General features: G+C 51.8%; 4 protein-coding genes across 4 annotated transcripts; all 4 read right to left on the bottom strand.

Moving 5' to 3' along the window:
• Positions 1-1,162: 1,162 nt before the first annotated feature.
• VFPPC_04277 (phosphoethanolamine N-methyltransferase) lies at positions 1,163-4,393 on the bottom strand (the record flags this gene model as incomplete). The annotated part of the gene is made up of 1 exon (XM_018283657.1): positions 1,163-4,393. One exon carries the CDS (start codon positions 4,391-4,393, stop codon positions 1,163-1,165), a length of 3,231 nt encoding a protein of 1,076 aa, XP_018144807.1.
• An 831-nt stretch (positions 4,394-5,224) lies between these two features.
• On the bottom strand, positions 5,225-7,788 carry VFPPC_04276 (cytochrome b561/ferric reductase transmembrane; the record flags this gene model as incomplete). The annotated part of the gene is made up of 2 exons (XM_018283656.1): positions 5,225-7,563; positions 7,635-7,788. The coding sequence occupies 2 exons, from the start codon at positions 7,786-7,788 to the stop codon at positions 5,225-5,227; spliced, it is 2,493 nt and encodes an 830-aa protein (XP_018144806.1).
• A 1,045-nt stretch (positions 7,789-8,833) lies between these two features.
• On the bottom strand, positions 8,834-10,207 carry VFPPC_04275 (acyl-CoA dehydrogenase; the record flags this gene model as incomplete). Its single annotated transcript, XM_018283655.1, has 2 exons — positions 8,834-8,917; positions 8,999-10,207. 2 exons carry the CDS (start codon positions 10,205-10,207, stop codon positions 8,834-8,836), a joined length of 1,293 nt encoding a protein of 430 aa, XP_018144805.1.
• Positions 10,208-10,937: 730 nt separating this feature from the next.
• VFPPC_04274 (O-methyltransferase) lies at positions 10,938-11,720 on the bottom strand (the record flags this gene model as incomplete). Its single annotated transcript, XM_018283654.2, has 1 exon — positions 10,938-11,720. The coding sequence occupies one exon, from the start codon at positions 11,718-11,720 to the stop codon at positions 10,938-10,940; it is 783 nt and encodes a 260-aa protein (XP_018144804.2).
• Between the last annotated feature and the right edge of the window lie 3,673 nt (positions 11,721-15,393).

Raw genomic sequence — 15,393 nt, 5'->3', positions numbered from 1 at the left:
AAACTCTCAACTCCAGAGTCTTTCCACCCTCAACCATCAACACCATCAACACAACCACCAAAATGAAACGCCTACCAAAACCCCCGTCAATACCCCAATTCCCCCATCCTCCCCACCGCCGCTTCTTCTCATCCCCCTCCCCCTCCCAAATCATCACCACCCTCCAAAGCCGTCCCCCCAAGCTCATCCCCGACTACCTCACCCCCATGCCCTCCCACCTCCTCACAACCACAATATCCGACCTCCTTCACCTCCCAATCACCTCCTCACGAACCATACAATCTCCTCCCGAAACCCTCCCCCAAGGCCACCACCTAGTCTACTTCCCCATCCAAACACCGCCTTCAAAACTCGCCCCTGACGGCGCCGACCCGGACCACTCACCGGGGCCAAACTTCCCACGCCGAATGTGGGCCGGCGGCGAAGTCACCTTCCACAAAGGCTGGCAGCAGAATCTCCTCATGGACGGGAGGCCATGGCATTGTAAAGAGGAGATAGGGGATGTGCGTATCAAGGGCAACGCGGGGCAGGAGAAGGTGTTTGTTGACGTGTGGAGGAGGTATGGTGCGAGACGGGAGTGGGATATCGAAGAGAGAAGGACACTGGTATTCATGAGGGATGAAGGGCCGTCTACTGCGCCTAGACGCGCTGTAAAATGTGAGTTTGTCAGTAAAGGTTGGATAGGATGATGGCTAATGAGTGTAGTTCCCCATGCGGCTACGTCGAGGAAGACGCTTGTTCCCACGGCTACGCACCTCTTCCACTTTTCGGCGCTGACGTTTAACGCGCATTCTATTCATCTTGATAGGGTGTATGCGCGCTCAACGGATGGGCATAGGGATCTACTTGTCCATGGGCCGCTGACGCTAGCTCTCATGTTGGAGGCGCTGGGAGGCGCCGTGGAGAGCATATCGTATAGGAATTATGCGCCATTGTATGTGGGTGATGAGTTGAGTGTTTGTGTGAGGAGGCCGGCTGGGGATGGGAGTTGCGATGTTTGGGTTGAGGGGCCGGATGGGGGGTTAGCTGTTAAGGGGACGGCGGTGATGGTGAGGTAGATTATATGGTTTGTGTACATTGCCAAGATATAGAGCTTTAGATACCAAGATACTATTATATGATTCAGCACAACGCCATTTACAAGTACATGACTATCTAAAATCTAATCCGCCCAGCCAAAGACCTCGCTTATAGAGAGCGTATTGCTCCTTACTCCCGTCAACGTCACCAACAGCACGATCACATCGAGCACCAGCAACAACACAGTTGCCATCATGTACCGCGGACTAAATACCCGGTACAGCATGAGATGTCTCCGCAGCCAGCCTGCCCAGCTCATCGTCGCCAACGCCTCGACGGCGAAATACGCAATAAATACTGCGAGGCTGCGCGTGACGGTTTCCAGCACGCCCTTTTGCTTAGGACCAACTTTCCATACCGCGAGGAGGGGAACACATACGGCGGCGAGGATTTGGCCCCCAAACGTGTTGAGAGTGACGACGATGGGCGTCCAGGGGTAGCGGACAGTGAAGAGGGGGATGAAGGCGCTGTCCCATTGGATGCTGGATAGGACAGCTTGGTGGCCGGTTTTGAAGTAGTAAAAGTTGCCGAGGATGGCAAGCATGATTGGTCCGATGGTTTCGTTTTTCAGATTGTTCAGGTCAATGATTTCAGCGAGCGACAGGATCTGCCACATCATGAGAGCGAGGGCTCCGGAACCCATGGGTTTTGTTAGGAGGAGACAAGCGGCGAGTATGTTGATAGGCAAAAGGAGATAGCGAGAGCCCAGTGCGTTACTGTATCCGAGGATAGCGACTCGTGCTTGGCCGGTTTTTGAGGCTGTCGAGACAATGGAGACGCTGGGCGGTGCCCATATGAATGCTGTTGTGCCAGCAACAAGGGCGAGCGCCAGGATCGTCTGGGCCAAGTACACGCCAATAGATTTGAGGGCATCTTCGGATATTTTGCCGGCAAGCAAACCACCGTTATTTACGGTATCAATGGTCCAGTACATGGCTGAAATGAAGAGTCCGACTCGAAAGACGTATCCGATCCACGTCGGCGCTAAGCCTTCGTACGATCGTGTAGGTGTAAGGAAAGACTTAATGATGGAGGGAAGGGCAATGAAGACGGTAAAGGGAACAATGAGCTGCCAGGGAGATACAGTTGAGGTCCCTGAAGCGTAGTATGTAGACACACAATAGGGCATCTGCTCCTCGCGACAGAGCTTGGAATAAGACGCAAGCCGTCCGAGAAGAATGAACACAACCGAGTGGTAGATTGCCATTGTGCGGTCAACCTTGGATTCGAGGCGGAAGGAGGAAACCGCCGACGCGAGACCAAACGTCGCGACGAAGAAAAGAAGAATCTGGTCTTCCCATATGGTGTATGAGTTGGATGCGAAGCCAATTGAGTGACTGAGCGTAAACAATACAGAGAGCCAGCCCCATGGCGTTTTGGGGAGCAGGTTCAGAATCGTCTTTCCGCATTCATGAAGTGAGGAGCCGACTGCCGTCATCATGAGAACCATGACAAGAGTAGCCAGCCGATCCATTGGCTGTTGTCTGTAGACTGAAGCAGCAATCAATGTGCCGACCACGAACAAGAAGCGCGTATCCCACATGCCGCGCAGTATGTCCCTATGGTAGTACTGGTCCACGTGAGGTTCAGGTTCGTCCTTGAAGCCCAGAACTTCCAACTTCTTCTCGGCGTAGTCCAGCTCAACGTCATTCATGACAACAAATTCGTCGTCTTCGGTTCTCGAAGCATACATTGCGAGAAGAACAACGCTAATTCCAGCAACAACCACGCCTGAAACCATCCGAGGGACGTCAAACCGGGCCCAGAGATCCTTGCACACTTTGAGAGTTTCTTCCTGGAACTTGGTAAAGGCGTTATACGCATCTCGCTGCGAAGTGCTTGGGATTTTATTGGCTTCCGTCCACAGACTGGCAGGAGAGTTGGCATCTGCGCTTTGAGTCATGCCACGAGCCTTGAAATACGACTTTTGGTATCTCTCGATGCCAGCGGATGCCATGCGCGACACCGCGGCAAGGTTTGCCCAGTTGTCGCCTTTCGGGCCGGAGAAGGCTTCTTCGATAGGGCGGCCCAAGTTGTTATATGGGATGGGAATGCCCAGTAGTAGAGACAGCGTCGGAACCAGGTCAATTTGGTTGACGGGTCTAATCTTGGCAGTTGCTGGAGGCGTCGCATGTTCAGGCAAAGTCCGGCCAAAGATGGGTGTCTTCGAGTACATCCACAGCGCAGCCTCCACTTCATCGTCGCTTTCGCCGCCGTGGTCACCTTTCGCATCCATGCCATGATCACCCATGACCACCAGCAGCGTACCATCGTCAATTGTGGCCGTGAGGTTGCGGATGAAGCTGTTCATTTGTTTCAGCTTGTCATTCATTTGCTTGTGGTTGGGTCCAAATCGATGGCCAGCGTGATCAACACCTAGGCAGTGACCAATAAGTAAGTCCCATTGGCCCCTTTTGCTAGGGTCCATGAGCGGGAAGATGTTGCTAATCACTCCGTTATCGACCGTGTGCAAGTCTGGCACGTTGAAGCTGGGATATGCCTTGCTGATATTGGGCTCAAAGTAGCCGGGGAACAAGTCCCACCAGGTATCGTCTCCCAACTGCGCAATTTTCTTGCCAGCATTCTTGAGCTGCATAAGGATATTGTCTTCATCGATTGCTGAACCTCCAAAGTTGCTCCCTGCATCGATAAAGGTGGGTAGCGTACCGGTCGTCATTCCCTTCAATCGCTGCAGGGTCGTTGTCGGGGGGTCAGCGATGAATGGTCGTAGGAACGCATTGCGAGGTGACTTGACGGCGGTTTCGTACAAGAACGGGAAAGCGTTGTGAAACTCTTGCTCCTTGGCCGGATCTTCGGGTATGGTAAAGTCGTATCGTAGAGCATCGATGATTACCACTACTGCGCGATCAAACGTCTTGGGATGCCAGCAACCCTTTTCAACATCCAATGGCGCCAAACGGCTTTCAATCGGGGGTATTGTGCAATTCGACTTGTCCTCCAGCACCAATCGAGTCAGGAGGAAACCACTCGTGAACAGCCAAATGCCCACAGCATGAATCACCAGCAACCACGCCCAAAAGGCGGCAGTCCACCACCACCGTCTTTCATACGATTTTTGCCGTCGCTCATTGAGCTTCTCCCGCTGTCGCTCCAGGGATTTGGCAGCCTCACGCTGGCTCGGTTGGCCAAGTGCTTCAGCCTCGGCATCGTTAGCTGCTTGAATGCGCTTCGCTCTAGCCCATTGTTCCGCGATCGCCTTGTAGTCGGTGTTGGGATCTTGTGATGCCGCTGGCGAGGGTGATGGCGATGGCGACGTGGCCTTTGCTTTAGACTTGGGGCTCCGATGTGGCATCTTGGTTTATCGACTTCGGCGTGTCAATCCCAGAGCCATTGGCTGTCCTGGAGCTCTGGGAGACGTATGGGAGACGTCAGAATTGTCGGCAATGGGCTGAAGAGCTCTGCTGTGCTCACAAAGAGTTTGTGGGTGGAGCTGAATTGGTTAATTTTCAAGTCCGGTGGCGCGAGCTATCTCCATCAGTGGAGAGTGGGTTAAACAGCGCGTCAAGTTCAAGCTCAAGACGACATGGAGCAACTTTCGCCGTTGGAGACATGATGGGGATCCACCAGACCAGAGACACCAAGCCGCCAGCCAGGCTTGAGCACTGCCGAACTCCATGTCTGGGTTGTGCCTGCCGTTCATCACCTACGCCTCCATGTCACAAAGTTGAGAGATTGTTTGTATCTTGTATTCATTTAATTTTGGGCTTCACGTTCTACCTCATTTCATAGCATAGCATAGCATAGCATCCATTATTTGGTCAAAAATACATATCATTCCATCCCGGGTCATCTTTCGCTTTGCCCTTTCGGCTCGACAACATGTCACGCAGAAGACCCCTCCAGCATCCGCATGGTCAGTCCTCCAAGTCTAATAATATAATGCCTCCAACGCGTCAAGTGCATAAACAAGAAGTCGGTAGAGTTTCCGCCAAAAACGCCAAACATATCCGCGGCATCATCCAACATATATACACATTGCGTTGATTTTCAGCCATATTCACAATATTAACTCATACCTCGTCCAAAGATCCATTGCGTCACAGACTCATAACACCTGAGTTTGTACGGCAGCCCTCCAAGCATAAGTTGTGCCCTTCGCCGCATCCGAGAACCAAATTCATCTCTAATCAAACATGTCCGACTCGGATGGCCGGGCGCTTCCAGCACCTCGTCGTTCCAGTCGACGTCGACGCCGCCTATCGTCTGCAGCCACCGAGTCGGTGCCTTTACCTGGCCCGCTAGGTGACGGACTCATCTGACTCCAGGTGCCAGTGCCACTTCCCATGCTGGACATTGCTTCAGGACCCATTGGTGATGAGCCCAACTGTCCTGGCTGTGGTTGTCCAGAGTAATAAGCTGAGTCCTTCGGTCGTCTAGATCCCTTTGCAAATGCCGGATGGGGTGGCGACAAGGGAGCGAATTGATCGCTCTCAACTCTTCGCTCTGCTGAACGCTCTGCTCTTCGTTGGCTGGAGTCTCGCCTGTAGCCACGGCCATTGCTTGGCGAACCCAGTCCTGCTTCGCTGCTCTCCGAGTCTGTTCGGGCCCTCGCTGATCCAGCTCTTTGTTCTTCCTCTGTTAAGCGACGCAGCGTTACATTCCTATCCCTGTCGTCGTGCATCTTCACTTTAACACTGACTGGTTGGCTGGAGGGTGATCCATATCGTTCCCTCTCCGAAGCCGCCAGCCCACCGGCACGAGCGGCCGCCTTTGCTGCTGCGCGTTCACCAGCACGCCTCCGCCTCTCAGACGGACGACGTTGAGGATGACTGTCTATTGACGACATTTGCGACTGGGAATCTGCCTCTGAATGTAAAATGCCATGAGGATCGCCTGGCATTGGAGGCATGGACACAGAATCACTTCTGGCGCGGGATCGGGATCGGGATCTGGAACGACCACCTGAACCGGGAACCGGAACAGGAACAATGGGAGGAACAGTCCCGGTGTGTGTTGAAGTAGGCCCGGCGGTATACGAGCTTCCTACATTTCGTGGTTCGATAGACGACTCCGTCATGTCCGTCTCCGATAAGATTGAAGTTCCAGGATGTCCCGTCGCTCGCCTGACCGGGGGTGGCCGTCGAGAGTCTCTTCTGGATGGGGATGGATATCCATCGCCGGTAAAGCGAGAACCAGAAAGCCCGGACCTCATGTCCTCTTCATCACGAATTCTGTCATCCTCTTTTCTGCTTCGTCTATCTGCAAGCTTCTTGGCAAACCAACCCATTCCCAGGCCTCCCAGAATACCCTTGGCCAAACCACCTCCGCGTCCGCCATCCTGTTGGCGTCGTGATGGGCTAACATATGAGGAGTAATCAGAATCTTCATATTCGCCACGGCCACGAGAATGGAGTGGTTGGGGGGTCACGGGCCGTCCAGGACCACCTCTTCCAGGAGGCGGTGCTGAAGGGGGCAACAACGATGTCTGGGTCTCATCTTGTCGGCGAGGATAATCGGTGTAATCACTGCTAAATTCGCTGAGAGTGGTCCCGTCTCGTCGAGAGTTGTGCCGACGTGGAGTTTCGGTTGAAACGGCAGAGTATTCTTCGTCGCGTCTATCATTTCGTCGGTTCATCATGCCAGAGACGAGCTTACCAGCGCCAATGGCGGCGGCCGCCGTTCCGATGACTTTCATGAAGCCGCCACCGCTCTTTCTGGGTGGTTCGGAATATTTTTCGCTGACATAACTTGCCGAACCATGACGAGAAGGCAGGACTTCAGGCCCACGGCTACTAATGAACGACCGGGACCTGCTGGGGCTATAGTCGCGCTCCTTATTCTTCTTCCGTCCACGCATCAAGGCCCAGATACCCGCACCAGCTGCAAGAGGACCGAGCCATATCATCCAACCACTCTTTTCATGTCTTGGTTCTTGGGAGAAATATTCAGACTCAGTCACCCGGGTGCGGCCAGCTTCAGACCGAGCTCCACCATGATAAAATTCTCGGCGACCTTCAGCGCGGTAGCTCAAAATAAAATAGACCAGAAGTAAGAAGCTCATCCAGAGAGTGTAGAGGATAAACAAGTACTTTGGTGAACCATACAAGGTAAGGCCAAGAGGTACTTGAACGATTCCCAGAAGAGCAATTGCTCTGCCGGACCACTGATGGATCATAATGCGAAGAGACCTCATTTTGGTGATGTGTCGCACCAATCGCCCGCCAACAAGCTGAAGAATAAATAAGACGAAAATGGCCACGCCAATTCCGTGGTGCGGGTTCGTTAAATTGCGCTCTGGGCCAACGGCAAAGAAGCCCAAAATAAAGACAGCAAGAAGCAGCAGCCCAGAAAAGACCTGGAGCTGTGCATGATATACGACTGCGTAACCCGGTTCTCGAGCATAGAACCTGGCCAGCATGACCGAAACGGGAACTAAGAGAAGGAAAATGAGAGCTCCCATAATTCCGTGGGCTAGGACGATTCGATGATATTGAGGAAGTGTGGCGAAACGATTACCCATACCTGGACGAACAAATCAACGTTAAATTGGGTTGCAACAGCAAGACGAAGGACGGTGAGTGACGGCAGCTTACCATTGTACCGCATTGTATCAAAATTGACGCCCTGGAGATTAGGAAGCAAGAAGGTATTCTTTGAGAATTCCCACGTTCCATCGCCAACAGTCATGGTACCGGATCCATAGCTCGCTGAGCCAGGCGCAGAGAACTGGTCTCCTTGAGGCGCCATGACGGCAGCGGCTGCAACGCAAGCCGCAACACTTTATCCAGAAAATGCCCTCTTTGATGGTTCTCTCGGGACGGTCCGGTTTTCAAGCATGCGCCCAGCCGGGCAAGTCGACAGTTGGAGAGCGGATTGGAATGCGGGAACGACGGGACCAAGATGGTGGTAGATATCTCTGGTATGCGGGAGGGTGTAAGTCGGACGGACACCGCTTGTTTGGGAGCAACTCCACAGGATGGAAGGTTTCGAAAGGTCCAAAGGAAAATAAATGTTGGAATATTCTTGTTTGGAATGTAAGGGGGAAAACACAAGATGGATCATCGACGATTCACCAAGGCATGCAGGAGAAACATGCAACTCTGGCAGACCAAAAGACCCAGGGCTGTACTATTGATGCAGCACCAAAGCAAAGCACATGGGAGGCAGCTTTGAGCTTTTTTCCATGCCCAACAGCAGTTCTGGAGCTGCTTGGTTGCGCGGGGTGACGAGGCAGATCCTGGTCAACGCGCCAATGGGAGTGGCGTATTGGGTGGTTGTGGAGGTTGTGTGTTGGCAGGACCCACTAGCCAGAATAGGCAATTGCATGTACATGGCTGCGTAGATTACCCTAGATTGCAACAGAATTATCCATGAGATGGATGAAGAGCCGAAGAATAGGGTATAAGAGTTTAGAGTTGCGCGTGGTGTACATGTTTAATGTGGTTTTGAATAGCTGTTTGGCGTGAGGGTGTCATCTTGCCAACGCATCCGCATGTGGCCCTCATGCAGAGGACGCATAAAATACGTGAACACGGAGCACACGTACCAGCCTACCTGTTAACACTTTGGATAAGAAAAGTCGTATTTCTATTTTCCAGATGAATTTGTGGTGCTGTCTTGATAATCGGGTTCTACTTTTCTTGAAGCAGGTGAATACGCAGCCTCACTCACAATCTGAAAACAGTATTGTTCCTCATCAGCAAGACACTGTCCTTCACATGCCTCATCCTTGAACAAACGCTTCTATATACTCATATTTACATACCATTCCATCATGTCTTCATCACACAATCTACAGCTTAGCCGCTCCCATCATAGCCAATTCCAATCGTACCGCCAAATCCGCAATAATCTCCTCACTTCCACCACCAACGACCTACACAAAGTTAGCTTCCCACTCCCCTCAACGCCCAAAACACACAATTCGAGTCAAAACAAGGAAAAGAAGAAAACTTACCAGCATCCTCAAATCCCGATTAATCTGCTCAACAGTCGCACCCGGCCCGCCCTTCATGTATCCCGCGCCTCCGAAAATCTGCGCCGCCTCCCTCGCCGCCAACTCTATCAACTGCCCGCCCTGAACCTTCAACAAGGCAACCCTACTCGCAATCTGGGGATCCTCCCAGCCCAGATCCGAGCACTTGATATGGTAGGCCAGCTGCTCCAACCACGCCCAGTGCGCCTCAATCCTGTGCGCCAGCTCGGACAACTTCCTCCGGATGACCTGGTTCTGAATCAAGGGCTTCCCAAACGTCTCGCGCTTCATGGCGTACTGGAAGGACATGGCGAGGCAGGATCTCGCTTTACGATTACACCCGACCGTTAGTAGGAACCGCTCCTTGTTGAAGTTCTTCATGATGATCATGAAGCCTTCGTTTTCTTCGCCGATAAGATTCTCCACGGGTACTTTCACATTCTCGAGGTAGACAAACGAGGCGCCGCCCGCGTTCTGTCCCGAGTTCTGGATCTTCTGGTGCACTATGCCGGGTGAGTCCATCGGGATGACGAGCAATGAGACGCCCTTCATGCCTGCTTTGCCTGTCCTCACAGCTGTGGTCATGTGTGTTGCCCATGGCGTACCGGTAATCCACTTCTTGACACCATTGACGATGTAGTACTTGCCGTCAGGTGTTTTCTCAGCCGTGGCCTTGATACGAGCCACGTCCGACCCGCCAGATGGCTCTGTGATGCCCAGCGAGAAGTTCGTCTTGCGGGTGAACAGGCCGGGGAGCCATTTCCGCTTCTGCTCCTCCGTGCCGCAGTTGACGATGGGAGGAGCACCGATTGCTGAAGCACCGGCGAGGGCGATGCCCACGCCGCCTTCTACGCGGGACATTTCGTCACTCATGATGAGGAAGTGGAAGGCATCGAGGTCGCCGTGCGGAATGCCAGCTATGTTGGGGATGTTTGCGGGGCGATACGGAGCTGGGACGTCGGCAAAAGGGATGCCTGACTTGCAGAAGCGGTCTGCTTCTTCGGGTGGGACATCGCCTTTCTCTTCCCAGTCGAGTGCTGAGGGGAGGAGGTGCGTGTCGACGTATTTCCTGATGGTGCGCTGGAGGTCGCGATGCGTGGAGGTGTAGTATGGGGAGTGGACGCCGCGGAGCCAGGCGGGCTCGCTCCAGGGGATGGAGTCGTCGATGTGAAGTTTGGGGTCGACGGGCATGATGGTGGTGGTTGGATATTTGGGAGGGGTGAGGTGAGGCGAGAAGGCTGAGGACGTGAGGCAGTTGGTGGTAATGAGAGGCTGAGTGCGTGTGAGGTCTTGATGTTTAGCACGACATGTAGCTTTATTAACCGATCTGGATACCAGCCAGGGACTTCAAGACGTCAAGCTTACTGGTGGCATCCAGTCGGCAAAGTTGGAGAAATTATCCCTGTCGTCAAGTTGAAAGTGTGGTTTGAGATGGGGAAGCTGGGGGTTGCCGAGGTTCGGGGCCGGTGCATCTTGAATCGCCTGCTTTCTCCATGCCAGATGTCAATCGGGAGCTCGAATGTCTTGGACCACATGAATTTGCTGGCTGGCGCCGATTGATTGACCCCAGATTTGGATTTGGTGCGACCCACCGGTTCCAAGATACCCCCAGGCTCGACTAACAGTGGGGAGGGGGTCAAAAGTATTGGAACAACATTGAGGGAAACATTGAAGGTATCGCATATCGCGTTGTGTGCTGAGGCATATTAAGCTGTATTAGTGCATACTTGGGTATATCTAAAACCTTTGACTACAGATTGTGTTAAGCAATAACATCTGAAACATGCGTCTTAAAGGTAAATGAGGGACACAATTTTGTAGAGTGAAGATTAACATGCTACACAACTTCAACCCACCCCACCAGACCAGACTTCACTTCCTCATCTTGCTCTTGCTCACACAGACCAGACTCTACAATCATCTACACCTTACGTCCCTCAACAACAGCATACTCCGTCCCCTTGAACCTCCACAACTTCTCAACCACCAGCCCAGCCCTCATCATAATACTCTCAAAACCCTCCAGTGTCCTCTCCTTCCCACCCAGCATCATCATAAAAATATCATTTCCAACCGCTGACGGGGCCGCCGGCACACCAAGCACATTCTCCACGATCAAAACACGACTATCTGCCGCCATCGCGTCTGAAATCTGCTTCAGGATATCCACGCAGTCATCATCTCCATAGTCATGCAGACACCGCCGAATATAATACACCAGAGCCCCCTTGACTGGCTGCTCACTGTGAAAGTCCAATGCCACAAACCGCGCTCGTTGAATCGACCCCTTGGCATTCGCCTTGGCCTGCTCCAGCACAGGCGCCAGATCCTCCAGCACGCATCTCTCCATGGCTAGACCTGGGTTCGCATCCACAATTTCTTGCAGAGCGTGGCCCTGGCCGCCGCCTACATCTACTACGAGAGGGCGATCCGGATTCTCGGCCGCTTTGGCGACTGCCCAGCTGAAGTCGTAGTTGCCAATGGTGATGTGCTTGTTGGCCATGGCAACCATTGCTAGCATGAAGTTCTTCTTTTCCTCGGGGTTGCTATTGACGTGCTCCCATATGGTGAGGGAGGCATCGCCTGAGGCAAAGGCAACGGGAGTGTTGTATTTGCCTATTGGTTCGTGGAGGCCAAAGGTATCGAAGTAGCTGGCTAGCTTGGCCATGGACTTGAGCTGGGTGTCGTATCTGTTTCGGTTCATCCATCAGTACAGAGGACGAGTGGTAAGAATGGTAACAGGACGGATTGCCTCATACCCGAGACAGACGAGCCCCTTCAACGGACTGTCATTGAGAAGGGCCTTGCTCTGTGCTGTGTGTGCAACTTTTGCATCGTCAACTTGTCGTAAAACACCATTTGCTACGAGGGCTGCTCCAAAACGAGCTGATATAAAGTTAGCATGGAAGACAAAAAGGATTTACCCTTTACAACGCCATATGAATATACGAACCAACGAGTCCCGTATCAGCCCCGATGCCCTTCGCCAAGTCTTCATACGAGATGGCTTCCTCAGCAGGAATCTTGTCAAATAGTCCCCACTTGATGAATAGTCGCATTGCAACAAACTTGGACAGGCCAACCATGAGATCCATCATGTGGTCCATAGGTCCCTTGAGCTCAAGGAGCAAGGCGTCTGCAGACTCAATAATGTCAGTGAAGTCACGGGCAGCACCCTGTGCTTTATCCTCTCGGATGGTTTCAACCGAGGAGGTGAGTTTCTTTGCCAAGGCCTCCATCTTATCGGCTAAGATGATTGCTTGTTCGGACTTTTGGGCCATTGTGATGTCCGGGTGTCTTTGGAAAGAAGCAAGAATTAGACAGGGAGAAGAGGGAAACCGTCAAATGTTTTGCGAATGATATGGAGCATGAAACACGTATGCTGCATAAACGCCTTTTATACAATTTTGACATTATGGCCGTTGCCTCAGATCTGTAGATGCAACTCGGCCTCGGCCATGGAGAAGTCGGAGTCGGACATAGGAGCTTTCATACTAGCATTGCAACTTCTGTAGATCCATGGATTCACTGTGCCTGCTCTGTGCAGAGGCGGCGAAAAATTGCATCCTGCTCACACGCAATCCCATATAATATACAATCGCAATAAGAAACAAACTAAACTTCTCTTTTTTTTTTATTAAAAAAAGGGGAAAAAAAGCAGTTTAGAACCGTCCAGCTGGACCAGCTGGATATTCCACGAGCACATCTTCACTTACACCTGTCTTGCCCCACAAAATTGGAGCCACATCTTAGCTCGGCAAATTCACCACATTCGGGGATAACCATGAATTTCCCGGCCGTAGGTTATTCCTTTGAATCCTTTCCCATCATTCCAACACACCAACGAAAATCAACCCTTCTTTTCTGTCCCTCAGGCCGAAATGGACGGACATAGTTCGGCCACACCCCGTAGGAGGCGCCGACCTGCAACATCCTGCGAGCCATGCCGGGCGCGTAAACTCCGGTGTGATAAGATGCAGCCCTGTGGCAGATGTAAGAGATCGCGAGGAGTAACAAACTGCTTTTACCGATTGGATGTAAGAACGAATGGACATCAATCTACATCTTATCGGAATAATGCGACAGAACCGATTCTTTTGCATGGCGCTACGGGAAGTGGAAGCTCCCGTCCTTCACCTACAGATCTGTCTCCTGCACGAACTGAGCCATTGGCACAGAGTGTTGCTCAAACTACGACGCAGCTACACAACAGAAATCGGCAGCAGCCTGGGGATTTAGAGGAGAGAGTTGAAAGGCTTGAAGCCTTGCTTCGGCAACGTGTCAGCGGCGATGAAGTTGAGCGTGTTTCTCCAAACACAAGCCCATTGCCAGACACGACTGGCAAACTTCCCCTGAGAAATAGCTCGGAGAAAGTACGACTGTTTGGGAATACCCACTGGATGCATGTAGCTCGGCTCATTGTACGTCAAACTCTAATATTCCATGGTATGGCCGACACTCGCTGATTTGGGATTTAGCCAATAGCGCCAGGGAACTTTGACAACCCCCAAGTAGAGTTTGCGGTGGACAGTCGCGATGGTGACACGACTGAAATCTTGAAATTGGCTAAACAGATCCGCAAATCACGAGATGCGACTAAATCCCGATTCAGTACCGGTACAGACGTCCTCAAATCTGATATTCTTGCCAGTTTGCCCGGAAAGACGGCGTGCGACGAGCTAATCCAGTGCTACCTGAGAACTCTTCAGCCAATCTACCGCCTTGTTGATACACCATCATTTTTGGAGGAATACGATGTTTTCTGGTCCAAAACTAGCTTGAACTCTCCAAGGATACAATTCTTGGCATTATTTGTTGTGCTCCTTGCTATTGGGAGTACTTTCCACCAAGGCTCTGAAGGCAGGAAACATCGCAACAGGGCCGCACAATGGAACCAATTTGCTCAATCGTGGCTCATGGGGTCGTCTGAAAAGCCTACCATGAATATCGAAGGATTTCAGGTCTTCTGTGCATTGCTGCTATCTAAGCAAACGACACTCCATTGCCCTGGCCCGACCTGGGTTTCTGCGGGAAGTTTGTTGACCTCGGCCATGTCTATGGGGCTTCACAGAGACCCTAAATACTTACTTTTACTATCGCCACGTCAACAAGAAATGCGAAAACGATTGTGGGCTACCACGTTGGAGCTAGTTATACAGCACCATCTTGATAGTGGTATGCCCCTACTCCTTTCACGGAGTGACTACGACTCGGGTCCGCCCTCGAACTGCGTCAACGATTTGTGCCAACAAGGCGAGGTTACTATTGTTCCGCCACAGAATCCCACGGAAAACTCGCTTCAAATAGCTCTGGCCAGGTCGGCTTCACTTCGGCTGGATATCGTCCGGCTCCTGAATGGCTTGAACCACGACGTCAAATTCGAGCACGTTGTTGATCTTGCTACCAAAATAAGGACAGAAGCACGGAAAGTGCAGAGAGTACTGAGTCTTGGTGATGATAGCCTTGGTATTAGTGAGTTTCATCGCCAATTCGTTGATATCTTTTTCCATCGTTACATCATGCTGCTGTATCAGCGGCACATGATTGCGGCTAGAGATAATCCCAAATATCACCTGGCCCGAACTACATGCGTAGAATCAGCTCTCGTAATTTCATCCTACGTTTCTGAGACGCCGAGTAGTGTAAGGTTAGACGGCTGTGAGCTATTACTTCAACTTGCATATGTGGGAAGGGCGTCCTTCAAAGGCCCTCTCAGCCTCCATGTAGTTCTAGTTCTTGGACTTGAACTGTTCCTTCAAATAGAAGAGAAAGGGGATGGCCAAGAGGGTGACCGACTAGACAAGTCTCGTAAAGAGTCGCGAATGTTTATTGTAAATCGCCTGAACGCTATATGTGCGCATTGGGATAAGGGTCTTGCATTCGGAAGTGTGAGTATGAAGGCGTATTTCTTTCTCACTGGACTACTAGCACAGGCACGAGCTATGGAAGAACGATTGCCAGCTAGGCGTCAGGTCTGCACAGATCTTCTGATGGCTTTGACGAAATGTGAGCAATATTTGAAACGAGATGCCGATATTCTGGATGATGCTGCCCCCACGCAGGATGTGAGTGCCGAGTCTGAAGGGTTGTCGACGGAATTCCTCATGGTACGTAATGAATCAAATCGATTGGCTCTCCGCGTCGATTTCGCTAACAAGAGGTCATCAGGATGACTTGATGAACTGGGATATTTCTCAACTCCTCAATCTACCTGACTTCGAGTAAACGTGCCGCGAATGCAATAACATTGGGGGCAACTGGCCCTCACATGAAGCCCCAGATTTGCCAGCCGTCGATTACTCGATCAATTCTTTTCGCTAGAGCTAGTTTTGACGAAGGACCTCAGCTTTCATGTGGATGGAAATAAACAGCTACTC

The sequence above is a fragment of the Pochonia chlamydosporia genome, chromosome 3 (assembly GCF_001653235.2).
Source record: "Pochonia chlamydosporia 170 chromosome 3, whole genome shotgun sequence".
In the NCBI taxonomy this organism is placed as follows: Eukaryota; Fungi; Ascomycota; class Sordariomycetes; order Hypocreales; family Clavicipitaceae; genus Pochonia; species Pochonia chlamydosporia.
Note: the sequence above shows the minus strand (reverse complement) of the source record. Positions and strands in the feature narration are given on the sequence as shown.